The sequence below is a fragment of the Hemitrygon akajei genome, chromosome 6, assembly GCF_048418815.1.
Source record: "Hemitrygon akajei chromosome 6, sHemAka1.3, whole genome shotgun sequence".
In the NCBI taxonomy this organism is placed as follows: Eukaryota; Metazoa; Chordata; class Chondrichthyes; order Myliobatiformes; family Dasyatidae; genus Hemitrygon; species Hemitrygon akajei.
Window position 1 is genome coordinate 183,287,039 of NC_133129.1, and position 22,961 is coordinate 183,309,999.

At 43.4% G+C, this 22,961-nt stretch overlaps 2 protein-coding genes across 5 annotated transcripts in view; one reads left to right on the plus strand and one right to left on the minus strand.

The window, feature by feature from the left end:
* Positions 1–10,396, plus strand: part of LOC140729745 (endoplasmic reticulum-Golgi intermediate compartment protein 2-like) — a 47,625-nt gene extending 37,229 nt beyond the window's left edge. The window contains exons 12-13 of the mRNA XM_073049904.1: positions 9,210–9,285; positions 10,285–10,396. Coding sequence (XP_072906005.1) covers positions 9,210–9,285; positions 10,285–10,294 — 86 coding nt within the window. The 3' untranslated portion in view covers positions 10,295–10,396. The remainder of the gene's footprint in view (positions 1–9,209; positions 9,286–10,284) is intronic.
* The window catches only part of far1 (fatty acyl CoA reductase 1), a 126,596-nt gene continuing 113,965 nt past the window's right edge, over positions 10,331–22,961 (minus strand). For all 4 annotated transcript variants that reach the window (XM_073049903.1, XM_073049901.1, XM_073049900.1 and 1 more), the window contains exons 10-12: positions 19,005–19,134; positions 16,274–16,401; positions 10,331–13,764 (exon numbers count right to left, since the gene is read on the minus strand). In XM_073049903.1, coding sequence (XP_072906004.1) covers positions 13,602–13,764; positions 16,274–16,401; positions 19,005–19,134 — 421 coding nt within the window. In that variant the 3' untranslated portion in view covers positions 10,331–13,601. The remainder of the gene's footprint in view (positions 13,765–16,273; positions 16,402–19,004; positions 19,135–22,961) is intronic.

The following is a 22,961-nucleotide window of genomic DNA, read 5'->3' on the forward strand; positions in this document are numbered from 1 at the left end:
GGTAGTAAATTGGATTAGACATTGGCTCAATGGAAGAAGCCAGAGAGTGGTAGTGGAGGATTGCTACTCTGAGTGGAGGCCTATGACTAGTGGTATGTCACAGGGATCAGTGCTGGGTCCATTGTTATTTGTCATGTATATCAATGATCTATATGATAATTAGGCAAATTGGATCAGCAAATTTGCTGATGATACAAAGACTGGAAGTGTAGTGGACAGTGAGGAAGGTTTTCAAAGCTTGCAGAGGGATTTGGACCAGCTGGAAAAATGGGCTGAAAAATGGCAGATGGAGTTTAATGTGGACAAGTGTGAGGCATTGCACTTTGGAAGGTCAAACCAAGGTAGAACTTACAAGGTAAATGGTAGGACATTGAGGAGTGCAGTAGAACAGAGGGATCTGGGAATACAGATACATAATTCCCTAAAAGTGGTGTCACAAGTAGATAGGGTCATAAAGAGAGCTTTTGGTACATTGGCATTTATAAATCAAAGAATTGAGTATCAGAGTTGGAATGTAATGGTGAGGTTGTATAAGGCATTGGTGAGGCCGAATTTGGAGTACTGTGTGCGGTTTTGGTCACCTAATTACAGGAAGGATATTAATAAGGTTGAAAGAGTGCAGAGAAGGTTTACAAGGATGTTGCCGGGACTTGAGAAACTGAGTTACAGAGAAAGGTTGAATAGGTTAGGACTTTATTCCCTGGAGCGTAGGAGAATGAGGAGAGATTTGATAGAGGTGTATAAAATTATGATGGGTATAGATAGTGAATGCAAGCAGGCTTTTTCCACTGAGGCTAGGGGAGAAAAAAAGAGGTCATGGGTTAAGGGTAAAGGAGGAAAAGTTTAAAGGGAACATTGGGGGGGCTTCACACAGAGTGGTGGGAGTGTGGAATTAAGTGGTGAATACGGGCTCACTTTTGACATTTAAGAAAAACTTGGACAGGTATATGGATGAGAGGGGTTTGGAGGGATATGGCCCAGGTGCAGGTCAGTGGGACTAGGCAGAAAAGTGGTTCGGCACAGCCAAGAAGGGCCAAAAGGCCTGTTTCTGTGCTGTAATGTTCTATGGTTCTAGGGAGACAGCTTTACAGAGCAGGCGCTGGAGTAGAGGGAGACAGTAGGAAGGCTTTGACTCAACAAGGCTTTGGTGTTAACAGGTTGAGGCGAGGTAGGTTGCCTGTGTAGAATACAGACAGGAAGAATGTGTGTGAGGCCAGTTTTCTGTGCTCAGTGTCAGATGTGGGAAGTCCAGGAGACTCCCAGCCTCCCGGATGGCCGCATCTGCACCAGGTGCGTCGAGCTGCAGCTCGTTAGGGACCGTGTTAGGAAACTGGAGACGCAGCTCGATGACCTTCGTCAGGTCAGGAAAAGTGAGGTGATAGGAGCTATAGGCAGGTAGTGACACCGGGCCCTGGGGAGACAGATAAATGTGTAACTGTCAGGAGAGGGAAGGGCAGGAGTCAGAGGCTAGAGAGCACCCCTGTGGCTGTATCCCTTGACAATAAGTGCTCCTGTTTGAGTACTGTTGGGCGGGACAGCCTACCTGGGGGAAGCAATAGTGGCCACACCTCTGGCACAGAATCTGGTCCTGTGGCTCAGAAGGGTAGGGAAAGGAAGAGGAAGGCAGCAGTGATAAGGGGCTCTATAGTTCAGGGGTCAGACAGGCAATTCTGTGGATGCAGGAAAGAAGCACGGATGGTATTTGCCTCCTAGGTGCCAGGGTCCGGGATATTTCTAATCGCGTCCATGATATCCTGAAGTGGGAGGTAGAACAGCCAGAGGTCGTGGTACATATTGGTACCAACGACATAGGCAGGAAAAAGGAGGTGGTCCTGAAAGCAGACTATAGGGAGTTAGGAAGGAAGTTGAGAAGTAGGACCATAAAGGTAGTCATCTTGGGATTACTGCCTGGGCCATGTGACAGTATAGGAATAGAGTGAGGTGGAGAATAAATGTGTGGCTGAGGGATTGGAGCAGGGAGAAGAGATTCAGATTTCTGGATCATTGGGACCTCTTTTGGGGCAGGAGTGACCCGTATAAAAAGGACAGGTTGCACTTGAATCCCAGGGGGACCAATATCCTGGCAGAGAAGTTTGTTAAGGTTATTGGGGAGAGTTTAAACTAGGATTTCTGTGGGGTGGGAACAAAACTTGAAGAGACAGAGGAAGAGGTGGTTGGCTCACAAATAGAGAAAGCTTGGAGACAGTGCGAGTGGGAGGATAGGCAGGTGATAGAGAAGGGATGCACTCAGACCAATGGTTTGAGATGTGTCTATTTTAATGCGAGGAGTATTATGAATAAAGTGGAGCGTGGATCAGTACTTGGAGCTATGATGTTGTGGCCATTACAGAGACTTGGATGGCTCAGGGGCAGGAATGAATACTTCGAGTGCCAGGCTTTAGCTGTTTCAGAAAGGCCAGGGAGGAAGGCAAAAGAGGTGGGGGTGTGGCAATATTGATCAGAGATAGTATCACGGCTGTAGAAAAGGTTGAAGACATGGAGGGATTGTCTACGGAGTCTCTATGGGTGGAAGTTAGGAAAAGGAAGGGGTCAATAACTCTACTGGGTGTTTTTTTTATAGGCCACCCAATAGAAATGGGGACATTGAGGAGCGAATGGGGAGACAGATTCTGGAAAGGTGTAATAATAACAGGGTTGTTATGGTGTGAGATTTTAATTTCCCAAATATCAATTGGCATGCCCCTAGAGCGAGAGGTTCAGATGGGGTGGAGTTTGTTAGGTGTGTTCAGTAAGGTTTCTTGACACAATATGTAGATAAGCCTACAAGAGGAGAGACTGCACTTGATCTGGTATTAGGAATCAGGTGTCAGATCTCTCAGTGGGAGAGCATTTTGGAGATAGTGATCATAATTCTATCTCCTTTACAACAGCATTGGAGAGTTAGGAACAGACAAGTTAGAAAAGCATTTAATTGGAGTAAGGGGAAATGTGAGGCTATCAGGCAGGAACTTGGAAGCATAAATTGGGAACAGATGTTCTCAAGGAAATGTATGGAAGAAATGTGCCAAATGTTCAGGGGATATTTGCATGGAGTTCTGCACAGGTATGGTCCAATGAGACAGGGAAAGGATGATAGGGTACAGGAAATGTGATGTACAAAGGCTGTTGTAAATCTAGTCAAGAAGAAAAGAAGAGCTTATGAAAGGTTCAAAAAAATCAGTCAATGATAGAGATCTAGATTATAAGGCTAGCAGGAAGGAGCTTAAGAAAGAAATTAGGGGAGCCAGAAGGGGCCATGAGAAGGCCTTGGTGGACAGGATTAAGGAAAACCCCAAGGCATTCTACAAGTATGTGAAGAGCAAAAGGATAAGATGGGAGAGAATAGGACCAATCAAGTGTGACAATGGGAAAGTGTGTATGGAACCGGAGGAGATAGCAGAAGTACTTAATGAATACTTTGCTTCAGTATTCACTACGGAAAAGGATCTTGGTGATTGTAGGGATGACTTACAGTGGAATGAAAAGCTTGAGCATTAAGAAAGGATGTGCTGGAGCTTTTGGGAAGCATCAAGTTGGATAGGTCACCGGGTCCAGACGAGATGTACCCCAGGCTACTGTGGGAGGCAAGGAAGGAGATTGCTGAGCCTCTGGGGATGATCTTTGCAACATCAAAGGGGACAGCAGAGGTTCTGGAGGATTGGAGGTTTGTGGATGTTCTTCCCATATTCAAGAAAGGGAGTAGAGATAGCCCAGGAAATTATAGGCTAGTGAGTCTTACTTCAGTGGTTGGTGAGTTGATGGAGAAGATCCTGAGAGGCAGGATATAAGAACATTTGGAGAGGCACAATATGATTAGGAATAGTCAGAATGGCTTTATGAAAGGCAGGTTGTGCTTTACCAGCCTGATTGAATATTTTGAGGATTTGACTAAACGCATTGATGAACGTAGAGCAGTAGATGTAGTGTATATGGATTTCAGCAAGACATTTGATAGGGTACATGCAAGGCTTATTGAGAAAGTGAGGAGGTATGGGATCTAAGGGAACATTGCTTTGTGGATTCAGAACTGGCTTGCCCACAGAAGGCAAAGAGTAGTTGTAGACGGGTCATATTCTGCATGGAGGTTGGTGACCAGTGGTGTGCCTCAGGGATCTGTTCTGGGACCTTTACTCTTTGTAATTTTTATAAATGACCTGGATGAGGAAGTGGAGGGATGTGTTAGTATATTTGCTGATGACACAAAGGTTGGGACTGTTTTGTGGATAGTGTGGAGGGCTGTCAGAGGTTACAGCAGAACATTGATAGGATGCAAAACTGGGCTGCTAAGTGGCAAATAGAATTCAATCTACATAAGTGTGAGATGGTTCATTTTGGTAGGTGAAATATGATGGCAGAATATAGTATTAATGGTAAGCCTCTTGGTAATGTGGAGGATGAGAGGGATCTTGGGGTCCGAGTCCATAGGACACTCAAAGCTGCTACGCAGGTTGACTCTCTGGTTAAGAAGGCATCTGGTGCATTGGCCTTCATCAATCATGGGATTGAGTTTAGGAGCCGAGAGGTAATTTTGCAGCTAGATAGGACCCTGATCAGACCCCACTTGGAGTACTGTGCTCAGTTCTGGTCGCCTCACTACAGGAAGGATGTGGAAACCATAGAAAGGGTACAGAAGAGATTTACAAGGATGTTGCCTGGATTGGGGAGCATGCCTTATGAGCATAGGTTGAGCGAACTCGGCCTTTTCTCCTTGGAGCGAAGGAGGATGAGAGGTGACCTGATAGGGGTGTTTAAGATGAAAGGCATTGATCGTGTGGATAGTCAGAGGCTTTTTCCTGGGGCTGAAATGGCTAGCACGAGAGGGCACAGTTTTAAGGTGCTTGGAAGAGGTACAGAGGAGAAGTCAGCGGCAAGTTTTTTTTCTTACGCAGAGAATGGTGTGTGGAATGGGCTGCCGGTGACTGTGGTGGAGGTGAATACGATAGGGGCTTTTAAGAGACTCCTGGACAGGTACATGGAGCTTAGAAAAATGGAGGGCTATATGTAACCCTAGATAATTTCTAAGGTAAGGACATGTTTGGCAGAGCTTTGTGGGCCAAAGGGCCTGTATTGTGCTGTAAGTTTTCTATGTTCTGTTTCTGTATCTCGGAATAAAATATATTGTCTGGAGATTTGAGGGCAGAATCTGAAAGGGCGTATCTGAGGGATATGACCTCAGATACAACCAGTGAGGATGTAATCCTGGAGTTATAAAACTCTGATTCCAGTCCCAGCAACATCCTTGTGAATCAATGTTATACCCTTCGGTGTTGTGAATGCACAGACACAATCTTCAAGATTAGAGCAACAACTAGTCTTAGTTGCCAATAATTGTGGCTGCTAAGAGAACACAAGGATTTGTGGGATCTTGAAATTTGTAATACTTTCTGGTCATTTATGCCAAGTTCAACTGAATTCAGAGAGTCACACAGCACGGAAATAAGCCTTTAGGCCCAACTCCTCGATGCTGACCAAAGCATCCACTCAAGTTAATCCTATTTGGCTGCATTTGGTCCATATCCCTCTGAACTTTTCCTATCTATGTAGATGAGAAAATGTCTTTTGTCTTGATAATGTACAGTATCTGCCTCTACTACTTCCTCTGGCACCTCATTCCCATATACCCACCACCCTCTGTGTGAAAAGATTTCCCCTCACCTGAAACCTGTGCCCTCCAGTTTTTGTCACCTCCACCCTAGGGAAAGGTCTGAGGCCATTTACTTACCTATGTCCCTTACAAGTTTATAAACCTCTATACGGTTACCTCAGAGCCTTCTACACTCCGGGAAAACAGCATTACCAGTCTCTCTTTATAACTCAAGTCCTCCAGTCCCGACAATGTCCTTGTGAATTGTATTATAATTTTTAGTACATTTTATTTATTGGTTATTATTTAGCGATACAGTGTGAGACAGGCCCTTGTAGCCCTTTAAGCTGCTCTGCCCAGAAACCTAATCATGATTTAACCCTAGCCTAATCACGGGACAATTTACAATGAACAATTAACCTACTAACTGGAGTGTGGGAGGAAACCAGAGCACCCAGGGAAACCAACACGGTCACAGAAAGAAAGTGCAAACTCTTTACAGAAAGCGCTGGGAATTGCACTCCATACTCCAATACCCCGAGTTGTAATAGCGCGGTGCTAACCGTGGCCACACTCTGACACCCCGAGTTGTAATAGCGCGGTGCTAACCGTGGCCACACTCTGACACCCCGAGTTGTAATAGTGCGGTGCTAACCATGGCCACACTCTGACACCCCGAGTTGTAATAGCGCGGTGCTAACCGTGGCCACACTCTGACACCCCGAGTTGTAATTGCGCGGTGCTAACCGTGGCCACACTCTGACACCCCGAGTTGTAATAGCGCGGTGCTAACCGTGGCCACACTCTGACACCCCGAGTTGTAATAGCGCGGTGCTAACCGCCACACTACCTATTACACTGCACTGCTGCTGCAAAATAACAATAAACTTGACAGTGATACTCATTACCTCTGTGTGAAAGTTGTCCCTCTGGCCCATTTTAAGTCTTTCTCCTCCCACATAGCTTTAGATTTCTCTACGCTGGCAAAGGCTGTTTACCATCCACCTTTGTCTATACAGGTGTCCCCTGCTTTACAAATGTTCACTTTATGCCACTTTGCTTTTACAAAAGACCTACATTAGTAACCTGATTTCGCATTACAAAGAGGATTTTCACTTTTACGAAAATTTAACCCATATAAATTAATGGTTCTTCGCTTTACACCATTTTTGGTCTGAAAGGTTTCGTAGGAACGCTCTACCGTTGTAAAGCAGGGGATACCCGTATCCCTTGTGATTTTACATACCTTAATGAAGCTCATTCCTCACCCATGCTCTCCTGATAACTTGAGCCTTTCTGTCACCACACCACACTCTTGAATCTTTCCTGCACCCTTTCCAGCCAATTGATATTCATTTTAAGAGGACTAGAATATAAAAGCAAAGATGTAATGCTGAGGTAAATAAGGCACCAGTGGGGCCTCACAGAGTATTGTGAGCAGTTTTGGGGCACTTATTAAAGAAAGGATGTGCTAATATTAGGTAGGATTCAAAGGAGGTTCACAAGAATGATTCCGGAATTGAAAGTCATCATATGAGCAGCGACTGAAGGCTCCGGGTCTGTACTCGATGGAATTTCGAAGAATGGGGGGGGAGGGGAGATCTCATTGAAACCTTTTGAAAGTTTAAAGGCATAGATACAGTGGATGTGCAGAGGTCGTTTACTATAGTGCGGGAGTTTAGGAACAGAGGGCAGTCTCCAAATAGAGGGGCATCCATTTAGAACAGATGAGGAGGGTTTTCTTAAGCCAGAGGGTGGTGAATCTGTGGAATTTGTTGCCACAGGCAGCCAGGTCACGGGGTACATTTAAGATTGATGTTAAGGAGGTTGATTCTTAATTATTCAGGGCATGAAAGGTTATGGGGAGAAGGCTGGAGAGTGGGGTTGAGAGAGAAATGGATCAGCCATGATAAAATGGCCCAATTCTACTCCTAAGTCTTATGGACATCCTTCCTGTAGTTGGATGACCACAACACACAACATTCATGTACTTGGTAATAAGACATCCCAGAACCAGTACTTGCAGTTCCTTCCGCTAAAGGCAAGTGTGACAAACCATTCTTTAAAGTTGGTTTAATTATATCGTTTGTGCCACATTTCTAAGCATGCAACTCCCCGGGTCCTGCAGTCACCAGTGTTTTAGGAAACAAAGCAGCAGCCGTGGCTGGAGGAGGCAGTGTAGAGGTTGGGCCAGAACTGGGCTGTGGAACATAAAACAGTGCAGGTCCTTTGGAGTTTCAGTTTGAGACATTCCATCAGGGCTGGAAAGGAAAGGGACAAAATGCAGAATAACATGGGGGTGGGTGAGGGGCAGGAGTACAAGCTGACAGGTGAGAACAGGTGAAAGGTTAGGTATGTGAGTGGGGGAGGTGGGATGAAGTGAGAAGCTGGGAGGTAATAGGTGGAAAAGGTAAAGGGCTGGAGAAGGAGGAATCTGATAGGACATGGGAGAGAGGGAAAACAAAGGGAGGTGTTGGGATGTGAGAAAAGGAGTGAGAGGGCAACTAGAATGGGGAGTGTTTGCTCAGTGGAAGAACAAGTCAAGGACTGCATGTATTCTGCTATCATAACCATGTGTGTTATGTGCCGTGGCAATGTGTTTTGCACCCTGGCCCTGAAAGAATGCTGTTGCATTTGGCTATATTCATGTACAGTTGAATGATCATTAAACTTGAACTTGAAATAAAGAATGGGAAGGGGGAGTAATTATCAGAGACTGTTGAAATTGCACTTTGGAAGGACAAACCAAGGTAGAACATACAAAGTAAATGGTAGGATACTGAGGAGTGCAGTAGAACAGAGGGATCTGGGAATACAGATACATAATTCCCTAAAAGTGGCATCGCAGGTAAATAGGGTCGTAAAGAGAGCTTTTGGTACATTGGCCTTTATAAATCAAAGTATTGAGAATGTTATGGTGAGGTTGTATAAGACATTGATGAGACCGAATTTGGAGTATTGTGAGCAGTTTTGGTCACCTAATTTCAGGAAGGATATTAATAAGGTTGAAAGAGTGCAGAGAAGGTTTAAAAGGATGTTGCCGGGACTTGAGAAACTGAGCTACAGAGAAAGGTTGAATAGGTTGGGACTTTATTCCCTGGAGCGTAGAAGAATGAGGGGAGATTTTATAGAGGTGTATAAAATTATAATGGTATAGACAGATTGAATGCAAGCAGGCTTTTCCCACTGAGGCTAGGGGAGAAAAAACTAGAGGACATGGGTTAAGGGCGAAGGGGGAAAAGTTTAAAGGGAACATTGTGGGGGGGGCTTCTTCACACAGATAGTGGTGGGAGGTGTGGAATGAGCTGCCAGATGAAGTGGTAAATGCAGGCTCACTTTTAACATTTAAGAAAATCTTGGACAGGTACACGGATGAGAGGTGTATGGAGGGATATGGGACAGGTGCAGGTCAGTGGGACTAAGCAGAAAAATGGTTCGGCACAGCCAAGAGGGCCAAAAGACCTGTTTCTGTGCTGTAATGTTTGATGGTTCTAAATCGATGTTCATGCCATCAGGTTGGAGGCTATCCTAACAGAATATGAGATGCTCTCTAACCCGAGGTTGGTATCATCATTGCATCATAATTTTGATTAGCTCCTGAAAACTTTCACATTCGTCCCTCTAGGGCTTCTACACAGAATTTGTGCATTTATGATTAAGCTTCTTTGCTGCCAGTGTAAATCCAGACAACAGTCACAAAGGTAAGTAAAAGATTACTTCCAATTTCTGCTACCACTCCTGGCAGCACGTTCCACAATCCCACCATTCTCTAGAAAAAAAAAACTTACCTCCGACATCCCCATAAACTTTCTTCCAATCACCTTAAAATTATGCCCTTGTGTATTAGCCATTTCCATCCTGGGAAAAAGTCTCCGGCTGTCCTTTCAAACTATACCTCTAATCATCTTGCACAACTCTCATCAAGTTACTTCTCATATGGGTTTGGGTTAGTTTATCAAGTTGTGGTTCCTTAAGGATGTCACAGCTAAGGGATGGAGTAGGGATAAGCTCTCACAATCTAGTAAATGCTCCCAATGGCATGTCTCAAACAGCCTCTGACAACCAAGTCCAGCTCCTGACCTTCATGAGTGACTTAACTACTAAGCCCAGCAGAACTATTTCTACTGACAGGAGAAGCGGCCAAGGCAGGTTAGTGGCACCTTAAAACTTGTCACTTTGGGCGGATAGGTCTCGTTAGTCTTGGTCGGCAGCTCTTCTGGAAGAAAAACTCTGATCTCAAACCTCCGCTGCCTTGTGGCTATACCCACTCATGGGGAAGGTTTTGGGAGTAAGCCCCAGGGATAAGTCCAGAGATGGAGTCCTTAAAGCAGTCTAATGTTGAGTTCAATACTACGTGGCAACTCCTATGACACCACTGGTGCCAAATTGCATTGTCCTCTGTCATTTATTTAGATTCATGAGCTGCGTAGATAGAGGAAGCCTGTTACATGGGCAACAGCTTGCATTCCGTATCATACTGCCCTGGCTTGCTGATCACATAGACAGCTAGGACACAACATCCATGGTCAACCCTGAGAAATGGACGTGACATTAGTAAGTTGTAGGCATGCTGATGCCGGAAGCATGATGACACTCGTGTGCTGCCCCCAGCACATCCTCAGACCATGTTGGTCATTGACGAAATGACACATTTCATTGCATGTTTCAAAAACGTTAACACTCATTTCTTTTCTCCATAGACACGAATGAAATTACTTCAGTCAAAGAACACTGACACTATAACCATGATCTTTCAGTTGTTGTATTTGAAAATACAAATTGGGGAAATAATTTTGAATGGTCTGCAAGAGGAGCAGGTTAAATGAACAGGCTATTGTGTTATTGATTCTCAAAGGCACCCGTTTAATATTTCATTCACAAATTACTGTTGTACTGCTAACTGTGACATTGATGCTTGTCCATCTCTCATACAAACAGTGTAAAACTATGAGTGCTGCCATTACAGTCTAGCGTTTAACATTGCTTTCAGGATGAAAAAAAGTTTTGCTGTAAGTGCACAGAAAATTTTCTTAAATTAATTTCCTACACAGAGAACCCTAATTTAACCTCAGCTGATAGCAATAAATATATACCTTTCAATTACAAACATCACCTATTGTCTTTCGTAGAAACACTGACTAAAAACCATCACTGCTTAAGGCAGCCAGCCATACCGTGCACATTAATAAACTATTTTTACAACAGATTTTTAAGTGCATGCCAAAACCCAGTGCCATTTACACCCTGGTTCCCTTCAACCACCACCCATACCTGTCAAAGGCAGCACAAGGACAGGGCCAGGCAAAGCAGACTTCTGGAAATATTATCTGCTATTTACAAAAAGGCCAAAGTCAGTAACTCCCAAGTAAACATTTGGAAAGGGCTCTCACCATCTACAAAATGCCCTCGGTTTGACTGTATAAAGCAAGGCTTGAATTACAGTTGTCAACACAATTCCCTACACCACAAGAGATAGGGGTTGTGGCCATCCAGTTTAGAGATATAGGCAGTGAAAGTGAAGGGGTAGGAAAGGGTGAGAAATGGAGAAACACACCAGACCTTGTGCTGCAGAATGCTGAGTGTGTGTCAGGAAACTAAATGGTTTAAACCAATGCATCAAGCAGAGTCTGGTCAACAACACTGAGCTGACTGACGTTAACTCACCTGTCAAACTTGTGACCACAGATGTCTCATGTTTGATCAACAGTGGAGACATTTTGTGGGGGAGTGCATGGGAGGAGTTTGCCAGGGGGGTAAAAGGGGGGGTGAGATGTTGTGGGGGTTAGATACTTCATGCCATGAAATGAAAGGAGTCCAAGTAATGAGAAAGAACACAATCTAGTGAATTAAAGGCAGGCGACATTGGATATTCAGCTTAATTTAACTACTTGGTTTCACCTTAACTTTCCTGAATTGAAACAATTCATCTGATTTCATTTATATAAAGATTAATGCTTCACTCTGGCATCACAGCGAACTCTTTGTAACTCAAATAGTTAGTACATAGTTTTTCATACCATCATTTTTTCATCCATATACAGAAGGGTTTGACATTGACAATTTAGTCCAGTCAGTTAAGACCGACTAGAACCCATCACTAACATCTGCAAACTCAGCATTGATCGAAACATGAGATTTTACTGGTCATCAGGCCAGAAAAACTCCACCATGGACGGTCCCTAACCCAGCTGTGAAAGAGTGTTGGGCATGGGGCTAGATAGCATCCCGTAAAAACACAGCGCTACACAAATGCCAACAGAAGCTCCAAAGACCTCATCTGTGGGAGAGGAAGGATCTTTGCCTAGAAGACATATGAAGTCATGTGGTGAAAGCTGAAGCCACAGGACTGATCAATCTTCTACCGGCCCAGGACAAAGGACTCTGGTGAGTGCTGTTGGCGGCCTACGTCTCTGTTGGGTGATGGGCATAAGAAGAGGAGGCCACAAAAGAATGAGGGATATTCACAGCTCAGGTTCCAGGGGAACTCTGTTTGTAACAATATAACTTATGCATTTCAACCTTACAATAAAGACACTGGCTATCTCAGCTACAAATGGAAGAACTCAGCTGACATTCCTGAATTAGTTAAAACTCTTCAGCATAACTTTATAATAAAATCAGGCACATTCTCCCATTAGAAGCATCTTTCCCCTACCCACATCAAGGTCAAATACAACTATTTTCCTTTTTTTTTGGAAAATCCAACCATTTCTGCAGAGAGCATAGTGCATTAATTTCCCGATACCGCTTAACCTTTCAGGCACAATAGATAACTTGCATCTTTTGTACAAAATTAGGAGTTGCCTGGCTGAGAGGAGGGAGTGAAACTGCTCTGAAAAATGCACCCAGCATATATTGCCAAACAGCTTCATCAGATTTTACTTTTAACCTCCTTCCTGCTCTCTCAGTCAGATTATCTTTTCCTTTGCAAGCAGACATTCAGTTAAAGCTCCATAATTTTTATTTTATATAGAGATACAGCGCAGAACAGGTCCTTCTGGCTCAACAAGCCACAGCACCCAGCAAAACCACCACCTATTTAAGCCTGGTCTAATCGCAGGACAATTTACAATGACCAATTACCCTACGTCTTTGTAGGAAACTCACGTGGCCAAAGTACAGGTAGCGCTGGAACTGAACTCCGACACTCTGATCTGTAACAGTGTCGTGCTGACCGCACTCTACCGTGGCACCCATTGAGTTTAGGTTTTACACTCTTATACTGTCTTGTTTTAGTTAAGGATGGTATTAGAATATTCTGCAATAGATATGAAAAGAAAAGCTTCCTCTAATACTTTTGGTCAAATGCATCCCAAGCTGATTGCAGTGTCCAGCCAAGAACCAGCCCCCATTTAATATTCAGCGATTAACTACCGATTGGTGCTTTGTGTTTAGTTCAGCTAAAGCAGTTAGTACTGCTACTGCACGATTACTGATAGGGCAGTCAAGAAGCAGTTTAGGGGGATGCTTAGCTTCACAGCTAATGCCATGAGAAGATGCAGAAGGCAGGAAACTCCAGCTTCACGGTTGATAAGACCTGTTTCTGTTTAATTTTTACACCACTGAAGTTCAAACTGAATGTCATATGCAGTGACCAGAAGATAAAACAATAAAAAGCATGCACTATGAGCAGATTAGTATTTATGGAGAGACCGCACTTGCAACAGGACATGTTTCATGAACTCTGAAGTAGCAGACATGACCTACAGAAATTTCAATACAATAATTCAATGGAAAAAATTAAACTTGTTTTCCCCATATCATTCTTCCTTCAGTGTTAAAGCTCATTTTAAACCCTGAAATAGTTTTCCCACTGTATTTCAGTGCATTTCTGTACTTAGAATGGTGCTAGGTAGCTGTCCTAAATTATAATAAAGTAGCCTTAACAATTTACATACATGACAAAATAGAACTGGGTACAGCTTTTTTTTTTTAGTACAAACATTAACACAAGAATTTATCAATGTCCAGTACAGCTATCCATAAATGCATAGATGACTGAGTACTTGTGGGTTTTTCAGTATCGCATGGTACTTGATGCCCGGAAGTACGACAGGAACTTGTAGCATAGGCTGACCACAAAGTACCAGATATTCCTCGCCATCTGTGATCTTGCGATGAAGACCCTCCAGATCAGGACAACCAGGATTGTGTTGAATGTATAGCGAATATTTCTTAACCTACAAACCAAAGAAAACAGCCTCTTAGCCTTCCAAATATCAATTTATAGAAAAACAACAAAGAATCAAAGGTGTACTTGGTAAGTGGGAGGTCTTCAATAGTGAAATTTTGAGAGTACAAGAATTGTATGTGTCTGTTAGAATAAAAGGTAAATATAACAGGTTTAGGGAACCTTAGCTTTCAAGAGACAAAAGATCTGCATAACAGGTATAGGCAGGTTGGAACAGATGTGGTATTTTAAGGAGAACAAAAAATACAAGAGAACATTGAAGAAATAAACCAGGAGGGCTAAGGTATGTGGTTGCCCTATCAGACAAGGTGAAGGAGAATCCCAAGAGATTCTACAGATATGTTAAGAGCAAAAGGGTTGCAAGGGACAACACTGGTCCTCTGGAAGATCAGAATGATAATCTATGCATTGAGCTAGAAGAGATGGGGCAGATTTTAAATGGACTTTTTGCATCTATATTTACTTAGGAGACAGACACATAAGTGAGACAAAGCAGCAGCAAGATCATGGACCCTATACGGATTACAGAGGAGATGATGTTTGCTGTCTTGAAGCAAATTAGGGTGGATAAATCTTCAGGGCCTGACAAGGTGTTTCCTTGGACCTGCAAATGCAGAAATTGCAGGGAGCTGAGCAGAGATATTTAAATCATCTTTAGCAACAGGAGAAGTACCAGATGATAACAGAGTAGCTAATATTTTTCCACTGTTTAAGAAAACATGGCTTTGTGTGTGGTAGGTTGTGTCTAACCAATTTTAATAGCTTTTCAAGGAAGTTACCAGGAAAGTCGATAAGGACAAAGCAGTAGATGCTGTCTACACGAACTTGAGAAAGGCATTTAACAAGGTCCTGCATGGGAGGTTGGTCAGGAAGGGCCAGTCATTTGGCACTCAATACGAGGTAGGAAATTGGGTTAGACATTGGCTTTGTGGGAGAAGCCAGAGAGTGGTAGTAGATGGTTGCCTCTTTGACTGGAAGCCTGTGACTAGTGCTGTGCTGCAGGGATCAGTGCTGGGTCCATTGTTGTTTGTCATCTATATCAATGATCTGGATGATAATGTGGTTAATTGGATCAGAAAATTTGCAGATGACACCAAGATTGAGGCCGCAGTGGACGATGAGGAAGACTTTCAAAGCTTGCGGTGGGATCTGCACCAGCTGGAAAAATGAGCTGAAAATTGACAGATGGAACTTAATACAGCAAGTGCGAGGTGCTGCAGTTCGGTAGGACCAGCTAGGATAGGTCTTACACAGTGAACAGTGGGGCAATGAGAAGTGGGAATACGTGTTAAACATAACAGCACAGGCAGATAGAGCTTTTGACACGTTGGCCTTCAGAAATCAAAGTACTGAGTATAGGAGACGGGATGTTATGTCGAAGTTGTGCAAGACATTGGTGAGGCCTTAGTTGGAGTATCGTGTGCAATTTTGGTCACCTACCTACAGGAAAGATGTCAATAAGGTTGAAAGAGTACAGAGAAAATTTACAAGGATCTTGCCAGGACTGGAGGACCTAAGTTTTAAGGAAAGATAGAGCGTTAGGACTTTATTTTTTGGAAAGTAGAAGATTGAGAAGAGATTTGATAGAGGTATATAAAATTATGAGGGGTATAGATGGGGTAAATCCATACAAGCTTTTTCCACTGAGATTGGGTGGGACTGCAACTAGAGATCATGGGTTAATGGTGAAAGGTGAAATGCTTAAAGGGAACATAAGGAGAAACTTCTTCACTCAGAGGGTTGTGAGAGTGTGAAACGAGATGCCAGTGAAAGTGGGCTATCTAGTCTGTGCATAGTCCCATTGACCTGCACCCTCCAAACCCTTGTGATCCACATACCTATCCAAATCTCTCTTAAATACTGAAATCAAACCTGCATCCACCACTTAGATACTGAGAAAGCGATAGAGTGGACATGCAGAGGATGTTTCCAATAGTGGGAGAGTCCAGGACCAGAAGGCACAGCCTTCAAATAGAAGGATATCCCTTTAGAACAGAGATGAGAAGGTATTTCTTTAGCTAGAGGGTGGTGAATCTGTGGAATTCATTGACATAGAAATTTAAAGCAGAGATTGAAAGGTTCTTGATTAGTAACATTGTCAAAGGGTAAAGGGAGAAGGCAGGAGAATGGGGTTGAGAGGGGAAATAAAACAGCCATGATGGAATGGTGGAGTAAACTCAATGGGCCAAATGACCTAATTCTGTTCCTATGTCTTATCATTTTTAACACTGTTTATCATACATGCCTTGGATAAGCTACAACAATGGAGTATGTTAAGGCTGTGGAGCACAGGACCATTTCAAACATTCACTGATCATAGTAAATGAGAAAGCAAGCACCCTTCCAACCAATCTGCCAACGAGGTGACTACTGTAAACATCTGATTGTTCAATGGAATATCTCACTGTAACCTGGATTTGATCCTAACATTGCCTCTCTGTTGCAATTTCAACTTTGACTTGACACAGCACATCAAAAACTAACTTATGCCAACATACTTGATCAGATGTTTCCTGGCTGCAGGTAATCCGGAGAGCTCCTCGTTCAGTACGTACTTCTTTGTTCCCATGCAATAGTTCTCCATGTACTCAGCCCAGTGAAGCTGCCTCACATCACAGTTAAACACCTGACGGGTAAGAAAAATAAAGTTGTATTTAAACATTGCTCAAACAGGAGAATTCATTTGAACAGTTTGACCATTCATGGGCAGGTAGACAGTTTTTGCCAGATAAATTCATGAAGTATGCATAAGAAATTCCGAACACTGCAGATGAAAATAAACCTGCCCACATCAGGGCTTCCATCAGAACACAAATTCCGTTCAGGTCACATCTCATAGAAAACCTCTTCTGGATTTTTCCCACCAGAGGGGTTCAGGAACCAGACAATAGTTTTAAGTAATTAACACAGAAACTGCTGGAAACAGGTCAGGAGCTTCTGTGGAGAGAGAAGCAACTGATGTTTCAGGTCCGAGACCTTTCTTCAGAACTTGTACATCTGCACTGGATACACAGATTAATAGGGTGGTTAAGGATGCATACGGTGTGCTTGCCTTTATTAGTTGAGACCGTGAGCTCAAAAGTTAATTAATGTTGCAGCTTTATAAAACTCTAGTTAAGTCATATTGGACAGTTCTGGTCGCCCCCATCATAGGAAGGAAATCGAAGTTTTGGAGAGTGCAGAGGATTAAGAGGGCGTGTGCTATAACGAGAGGTTGGACAAACTTGGGTTGTTTACTCTGGAGTGGCAGAGGCTGAGGGGTGATCTGATAGAGGTTTATAAGATTACGAGAGGCATAGATAGAGTAGACAGTGTCAAAATGCCTACTACCAGAGGGCATAATTTTAAGGCGATTGCAGGAAAGTACAGGGGATGTCGGAGTTCAGCTGATTTTTTAAATACAGGGTGATGGGTGCCTGGAATTCGCGGTAGAGGCAGATACATTAGGGACTTTTAAGAGACGTTTAGATAGGCACATGAATGTGATGAAAATGGAGGGATATGGACACTTGTGTAGGCAGAAGGTATTAGATTAGCTTGCCGTTCATTACTAATTTATTTGGCTCAGAACAAGAAAGTTAGCTGAAGGCCCTGTTCTTCTGCTGTACTGTTTTATGGTCTATGTTCTATAAAGATAATTGGCAAGTAAACTAGAAATCTGTTGAGAAAGATTTTAAAAAATAATGCCAACAAAATACAAAGCTTACAAAATTGATGGAAACAGATTTAAAATTAAGTACAAAAAGAGAGTTAAACAGATCCTTCCAGAGAGAAACATAATGGGCTGCAGGAAGAGCAAGAACAAAGTGGCTATGAGGAGAGATCACTTAAGCAAGAGGTCTACAGTAATAGAGCACTACTAGTTCTGTTTGTGTTGCTCCAGACCAGGGCTTGCCAACCTGGGGCCCATAGAACCCACGGTTAATGGCATAAAAAAGACAGTGTGCTGACATTTCTTAAGGGCAAGCTGTGGATGAACAGACAGACATACTTTATTGATCCCGAGGGAAATTGGAAATTGGGAAATTGAACCAGGAGGTACATCATCTGTTGAAGGCTAGATCTGTGGCATTCAAGACTGGCGACCCAGGTCTGTACCAGAAAACCAGGTATGACTTGCAGAGGGCTATTTCAAGGGCGAAGAGACAATTTTGAATGAGTTTGGAGGTGATATCGAATGTACAACAATACTGGCAGGGTTTGCAAGACATTACTTCCTACAAAGCAAAAACTCAATAGCATGAATGGCAGTGATGCTTCACTACCAGATGAACTCAGTGCCTTCTATGCTCACTTTGAAAAGGAGAATATAACTACAGCTGTGAAGATCCCTGCTGCACCCAGTGACCCTGTGATCTTTGCCTTGGAGGCTGATGATAGGCTGTCTTTAAAGAGGGTGAACCCTCGCAAGGCGAAAAGTCCTGATGAAGTACCTGGTGAGGCTCTGAAAACTTGCGCCAAGCAACTGGCGGGATTATTCAAGGACATTTTCAACCTCTCATTGCTATGGGCAGAAGTTCCCAGTTGTTTTAAAAAGGCAACAATTACACCAGTGCCTAAGAATAATAATGTGAGCTGCCTTGATGAGTATCGCCCGGTAGCACTCACATCGACAGTGATGAAATGCTTTGAGAGGTTGGTCATCACTAGACTGAACTCCTGCCTCAGCAAGGACCTGGACCCACTGCAATTTGCCTATTGCCACAATAGGTCAACGGCAGATGCAATTTCAATGGCTCTTCACACAACCTTAGACCACCTGGACAACATAAACACCTATGTCAGGATGCTGTTCATCGACTATAGGTCAGCATTTAACACCATCATTCTCACAATCCTGATTGAAAAGTTACAGAAGCTGGGCCTCTGTACCTCCCTCTGCAATTGGATCCTTGACTTCCTCACTGGAAGACCACAATCTGTGCAGATTGGTGATAAAATCTCCTCCTCGCTCATGATCAACACTGGTGAACCTCAGGGGTGTGTGCTTAGCCCACTGCTCTACTCTCTCTATACCCATGACTGTGTGGCTAAGCATAACTCAAATATCAGCTATAAATTTGCTGATGATACAACCATTGCTGGTAGAATCTTAGATGGAGACGAGGTGGACAGGAGTGAGATATTCCTGAAAAAACCCCAAGAATCAGAAATTAAACAGTACTCAATTAGATTGTAATTAATTCATACAGCAAAGGTTCAATCATTTATGTAGACATAAACACCTACCTTCTTATCATCCAGACTCATTTGACTCATGAGCATATTTATATTATCTGTGTTCCACACCCATGAATGGCTTGTGAAGTACTCAACCAGCATCATTGATCTGTGAAGCCGATTAATGACTTTCATCATCCTGAAAACAATTTATCAGTACAATCAGTGACCAAACTTAGATATACTAATACAGAAAAACAACAGATATAATAAAAGAACATGACCAAAAAAATCAAACTTTAAGTCAGATTCAAGTCAGTAAACAGCAAACCAGTTAAATTCCTGCAAGTTTAAAAAAAAAACAGAATCTAGTAACATCTGCAGTAGATCACAGGGAAAAAAAAGACCTTTTGGTAGCTCAATTTCCAAAATACTGGTAAAAATAATTTCATATAACAATGTCAGATTAATAGATGGTCAATATCCAGACAGTGTTATTAAACTTTTCAGTAGTCATTCCCAATTCAAACATTGCAAATTATATACAAAGATCAAATGGCTGTTTCTGTTAATTTGCAGCAAATGATGGTAAATATCAGAGCAGGCAAAACCGTAAATGATGAAAATTACAGGAGAAACCACGGTCACGCACAACATGCTGTATAAATTAAGAGTGAAGTTCAGAGTTCAAAGTAAATTTATTATCAAAATACATACAGTACTGTGCAAAAGTTAAGCATGTTTAAAAAATCTGTACAGCAGATGCTTTCAAAAATAATGAAATGAAAAGTTTCTAAATATCAAAAACTTTAAAGAGCAGTATGCAGTAAAAAACTAAATCATATCAATATTTGGTGTGACCACCCTTTGCCTTTAAAATTGCATCAATTCTCTTAGGTAGAGTGTTGTGCAGTTTTATAAGAAAATTGACTGGTAGGATGTTCCAAGCATCTTTCAGAACTTGCAAACAAGAGGAAATCTGCAGATGCTGGAAATTCAAGCAACACACACAAAATGCTGGTGGAACATAGTAGGCCAGGCAGCATCTATAGGAAGAAGTACAGTCGACGTTTCGGGCCAAGACCCTTCATCAGGATTAACCGAAAGAGAAGATAGTAAGAGATATGAAAGTGGGAGTGGGAGGGGGAATTCCAAAATGATAGGAGAAGACAGGAAGGGGAGGAGTGAAGCTAAGAGCTGTAAAGTTGATTGCCAAAAGGGATACAGAGCTTGAGAAGGGAAAGGATCACGGGACAGGAGGCCTAGGGAGAAAGAAAAGGGAAGGGGAGCACCAAAGAGAGATGGAGAACCACAGAAACATAGAAAATAAGTGCAGGAGTAGGCCATTCAGCCCTTTGAGCCTGCACCACCATTCAGTATGATCATGGCTGATCACCCAACTCAAAACCCTGTACCTGCTTTCTCTCCATACCCCCTGATCCCTTTAGCCACAAGGGCCATATCTAACTTCCTCTTAAATATAGCCAATGAACCAGCCTCAACTGCTTCCTGTGGCAGAGAATTCCACAGATTCACCACTCTCTGTGCGAAGAAGTTTTTCCTCATCTCGGTCTTAAAAGGCTTCCCCTTTATCCTTAAACTGTGACCCCTCGTTCTGGACTTCCCCAACATCGGAAACAATCTTCCTGCATCTAGCCTGTCCAATCTCTTTAGAATTTTATACGTTTCAATAAGATCCCCCCCTCAATCTTCTAAATTTCAGTGAGTATAAGCCTAGTCGATCCAGTCTTTCTTCATATGAAAGTCCTGCCATCCCAGGAATCAATCTGGTGAACCTTCTCTGTACTCCCTCTATGGCAAGAATGTCTTTCCTCAGATTAGGGGACCAAAACTGCACACAATACTCTAGGTGTGGTCTCACCAAGGCCTTGTACAACTGCAGTAGAACCTCCCTGCTCCTGTACTCAAATCCTTTTGCTATGAATGTCAAGAACAGGCAAGGAGTGATTGTGAGAGAGGCAGAGAGAGAAAATAGGAGAGAGAAAAAGGGAGGGGAGAGGAGAGGGAGGGAGGGATGAATGAATGAATGAATGAATAAAAGGAATGCGTCGGGTCTCACCAATATAAAGGCCACACTGGGAGCACCAGACGCAGTATATCACACCAGCCGAATCACAGGTGAACTGTTGCCTCACCTGGAAGGACCGTCTGGGGCCCTGAATGGTGGTGAGGAGGCCACCATTCAGGGCCCCAGACAGTCCTTCCAGGTGAGTCGACACTTCACCTGTGAGTCGGCTGGTGTGGTATACTGAGTCTGGTGCAGCCATCTATATATTGGTGAGACGCGACGCAGACTGGGAGACTGTTTCGCTGAACACCTACGCTCTGTCCGCCAGAGAAAGCAGGACCTCCCAGTGGCCACATATTTTAATTCCACGTCCCATTCCCATTCTGATATGTCTATCCATGGCCTCCTCTACTGTCAAGATGAAGCCACATTTGGGGTGTAGGAACAACACCTGATATTCCATCTGGGTAGCCTCCAACCTGATGGCATGAACATTGATTTCTCTAACTTCTGTTAATGCCACTCCTCCCCTTCTTACCCCATCCCTTATTTATTTATTATTCCTCCCCCCCCCCTTTTTTCCCCTCTCTCAGCCCCTCTCACAATCTCTCCTTGCCTGTTCTCTTTCTCCCTCTGGTTCTCCCCTCCCCCTTTCTCTTTCTCCCTAGGCCTCCCGTCCCATGATCCTTTCCTTTCTCCAGCTGTGTATCCCTTTTTCCAATCAACTTTCCAGCTTTTAGCTTTATCCCTCCCCCTCCTGTCTTCTCCTCTCATTTCAGATTTCCCTCTCCCCCTCCCACTTTCATATCTCTTACTATCTTTTCTTTCAGTTAGTCCTGACGAAGGGTCTTGGCCCAAAACGTTGACTGCACTTCTTCCTATAGATGCTGCCTGGCCTACTGTTTTCCACCAGCATTTTGTGTGTTTCAGAACTTGCCACAGTTCTGCAGACTTTAGCTGCCTCGCTTGCTTCTGTCTCTCCAGGCAATCCCAGACAGCTTTGATGATGTTGAGATCAGGGCTCTGTGGAGTCCATTAACATCTGAAACCATATAAAAAACCTACGGTGCCCAAGACTTTTACACACCACTGTATATACAACCCTGAGATTTATTTTCTTGCAGGCATACACTTAAATTCCCAGAAACATAATAGAATCAATGAGAGACTGCACCCAACAGGATAGACAAACAACCTGTGTGAAACGCTCTTGTCAGAGATTGTATGACCAGCATAGAGAAGTCAATAGTACATCACTTTTCACTTTGCAAGTTCAGGTGGGCTACTGTAGGTTGAGCAAGCCTTATCTGAAAACCTCCAAAATTATTCCAAGCGCTGACATGACACCACAATTGGAAAATTCCACTTGGTGATGGAAAGGTTCCCAGGCGAAATGCACACGACAGGCAGTTCCAAGAAGTGTCTCAGAAGGGCAATGGAGGGCTATGATCTGGGTGCAGGTCAATGGGACAAGGGAGATCAGTGGTTCAGCAAGGATCAGATGGGCAGAAGGACCTGTATCTGTGCTGTAGTGTACTATGACCCTTAAGTTACCTCATATACCTTGACTGGGCCCTGTAGGCACCAGTTTTTTTTCCAGCAGTCCCACAAGTAGTAGTGGCTACTGCCCAGCCCATCACAGGTGAAGCCCTCCCCACCACAGAGCACATCTGCATCAAGAGTTGTCACAGGAAAGCAGCATGCATCATCAGGAACCCCCACCAACCTGGTAAAGCTCTTTTCTCTCTGCTGCCATCAGGAAGGAGGTACAGGAGCCTCAGGACTCACACTACCAGGTTCAGGAACAGTTATTACCCCTCAACCATCAGGACTTTGAACCAGTACGGATAATTTCACTCACCTCAACACTGAACTGTTCCCACAACCAATGGACTCACTTTCAAGGCCTCTCCATCTCATGTTCTCCATAGTTGTTGCTTATTTATTTATTATTATTATTATTATTATTATTTCCTCTTCTCATTTGTATTTGCCAG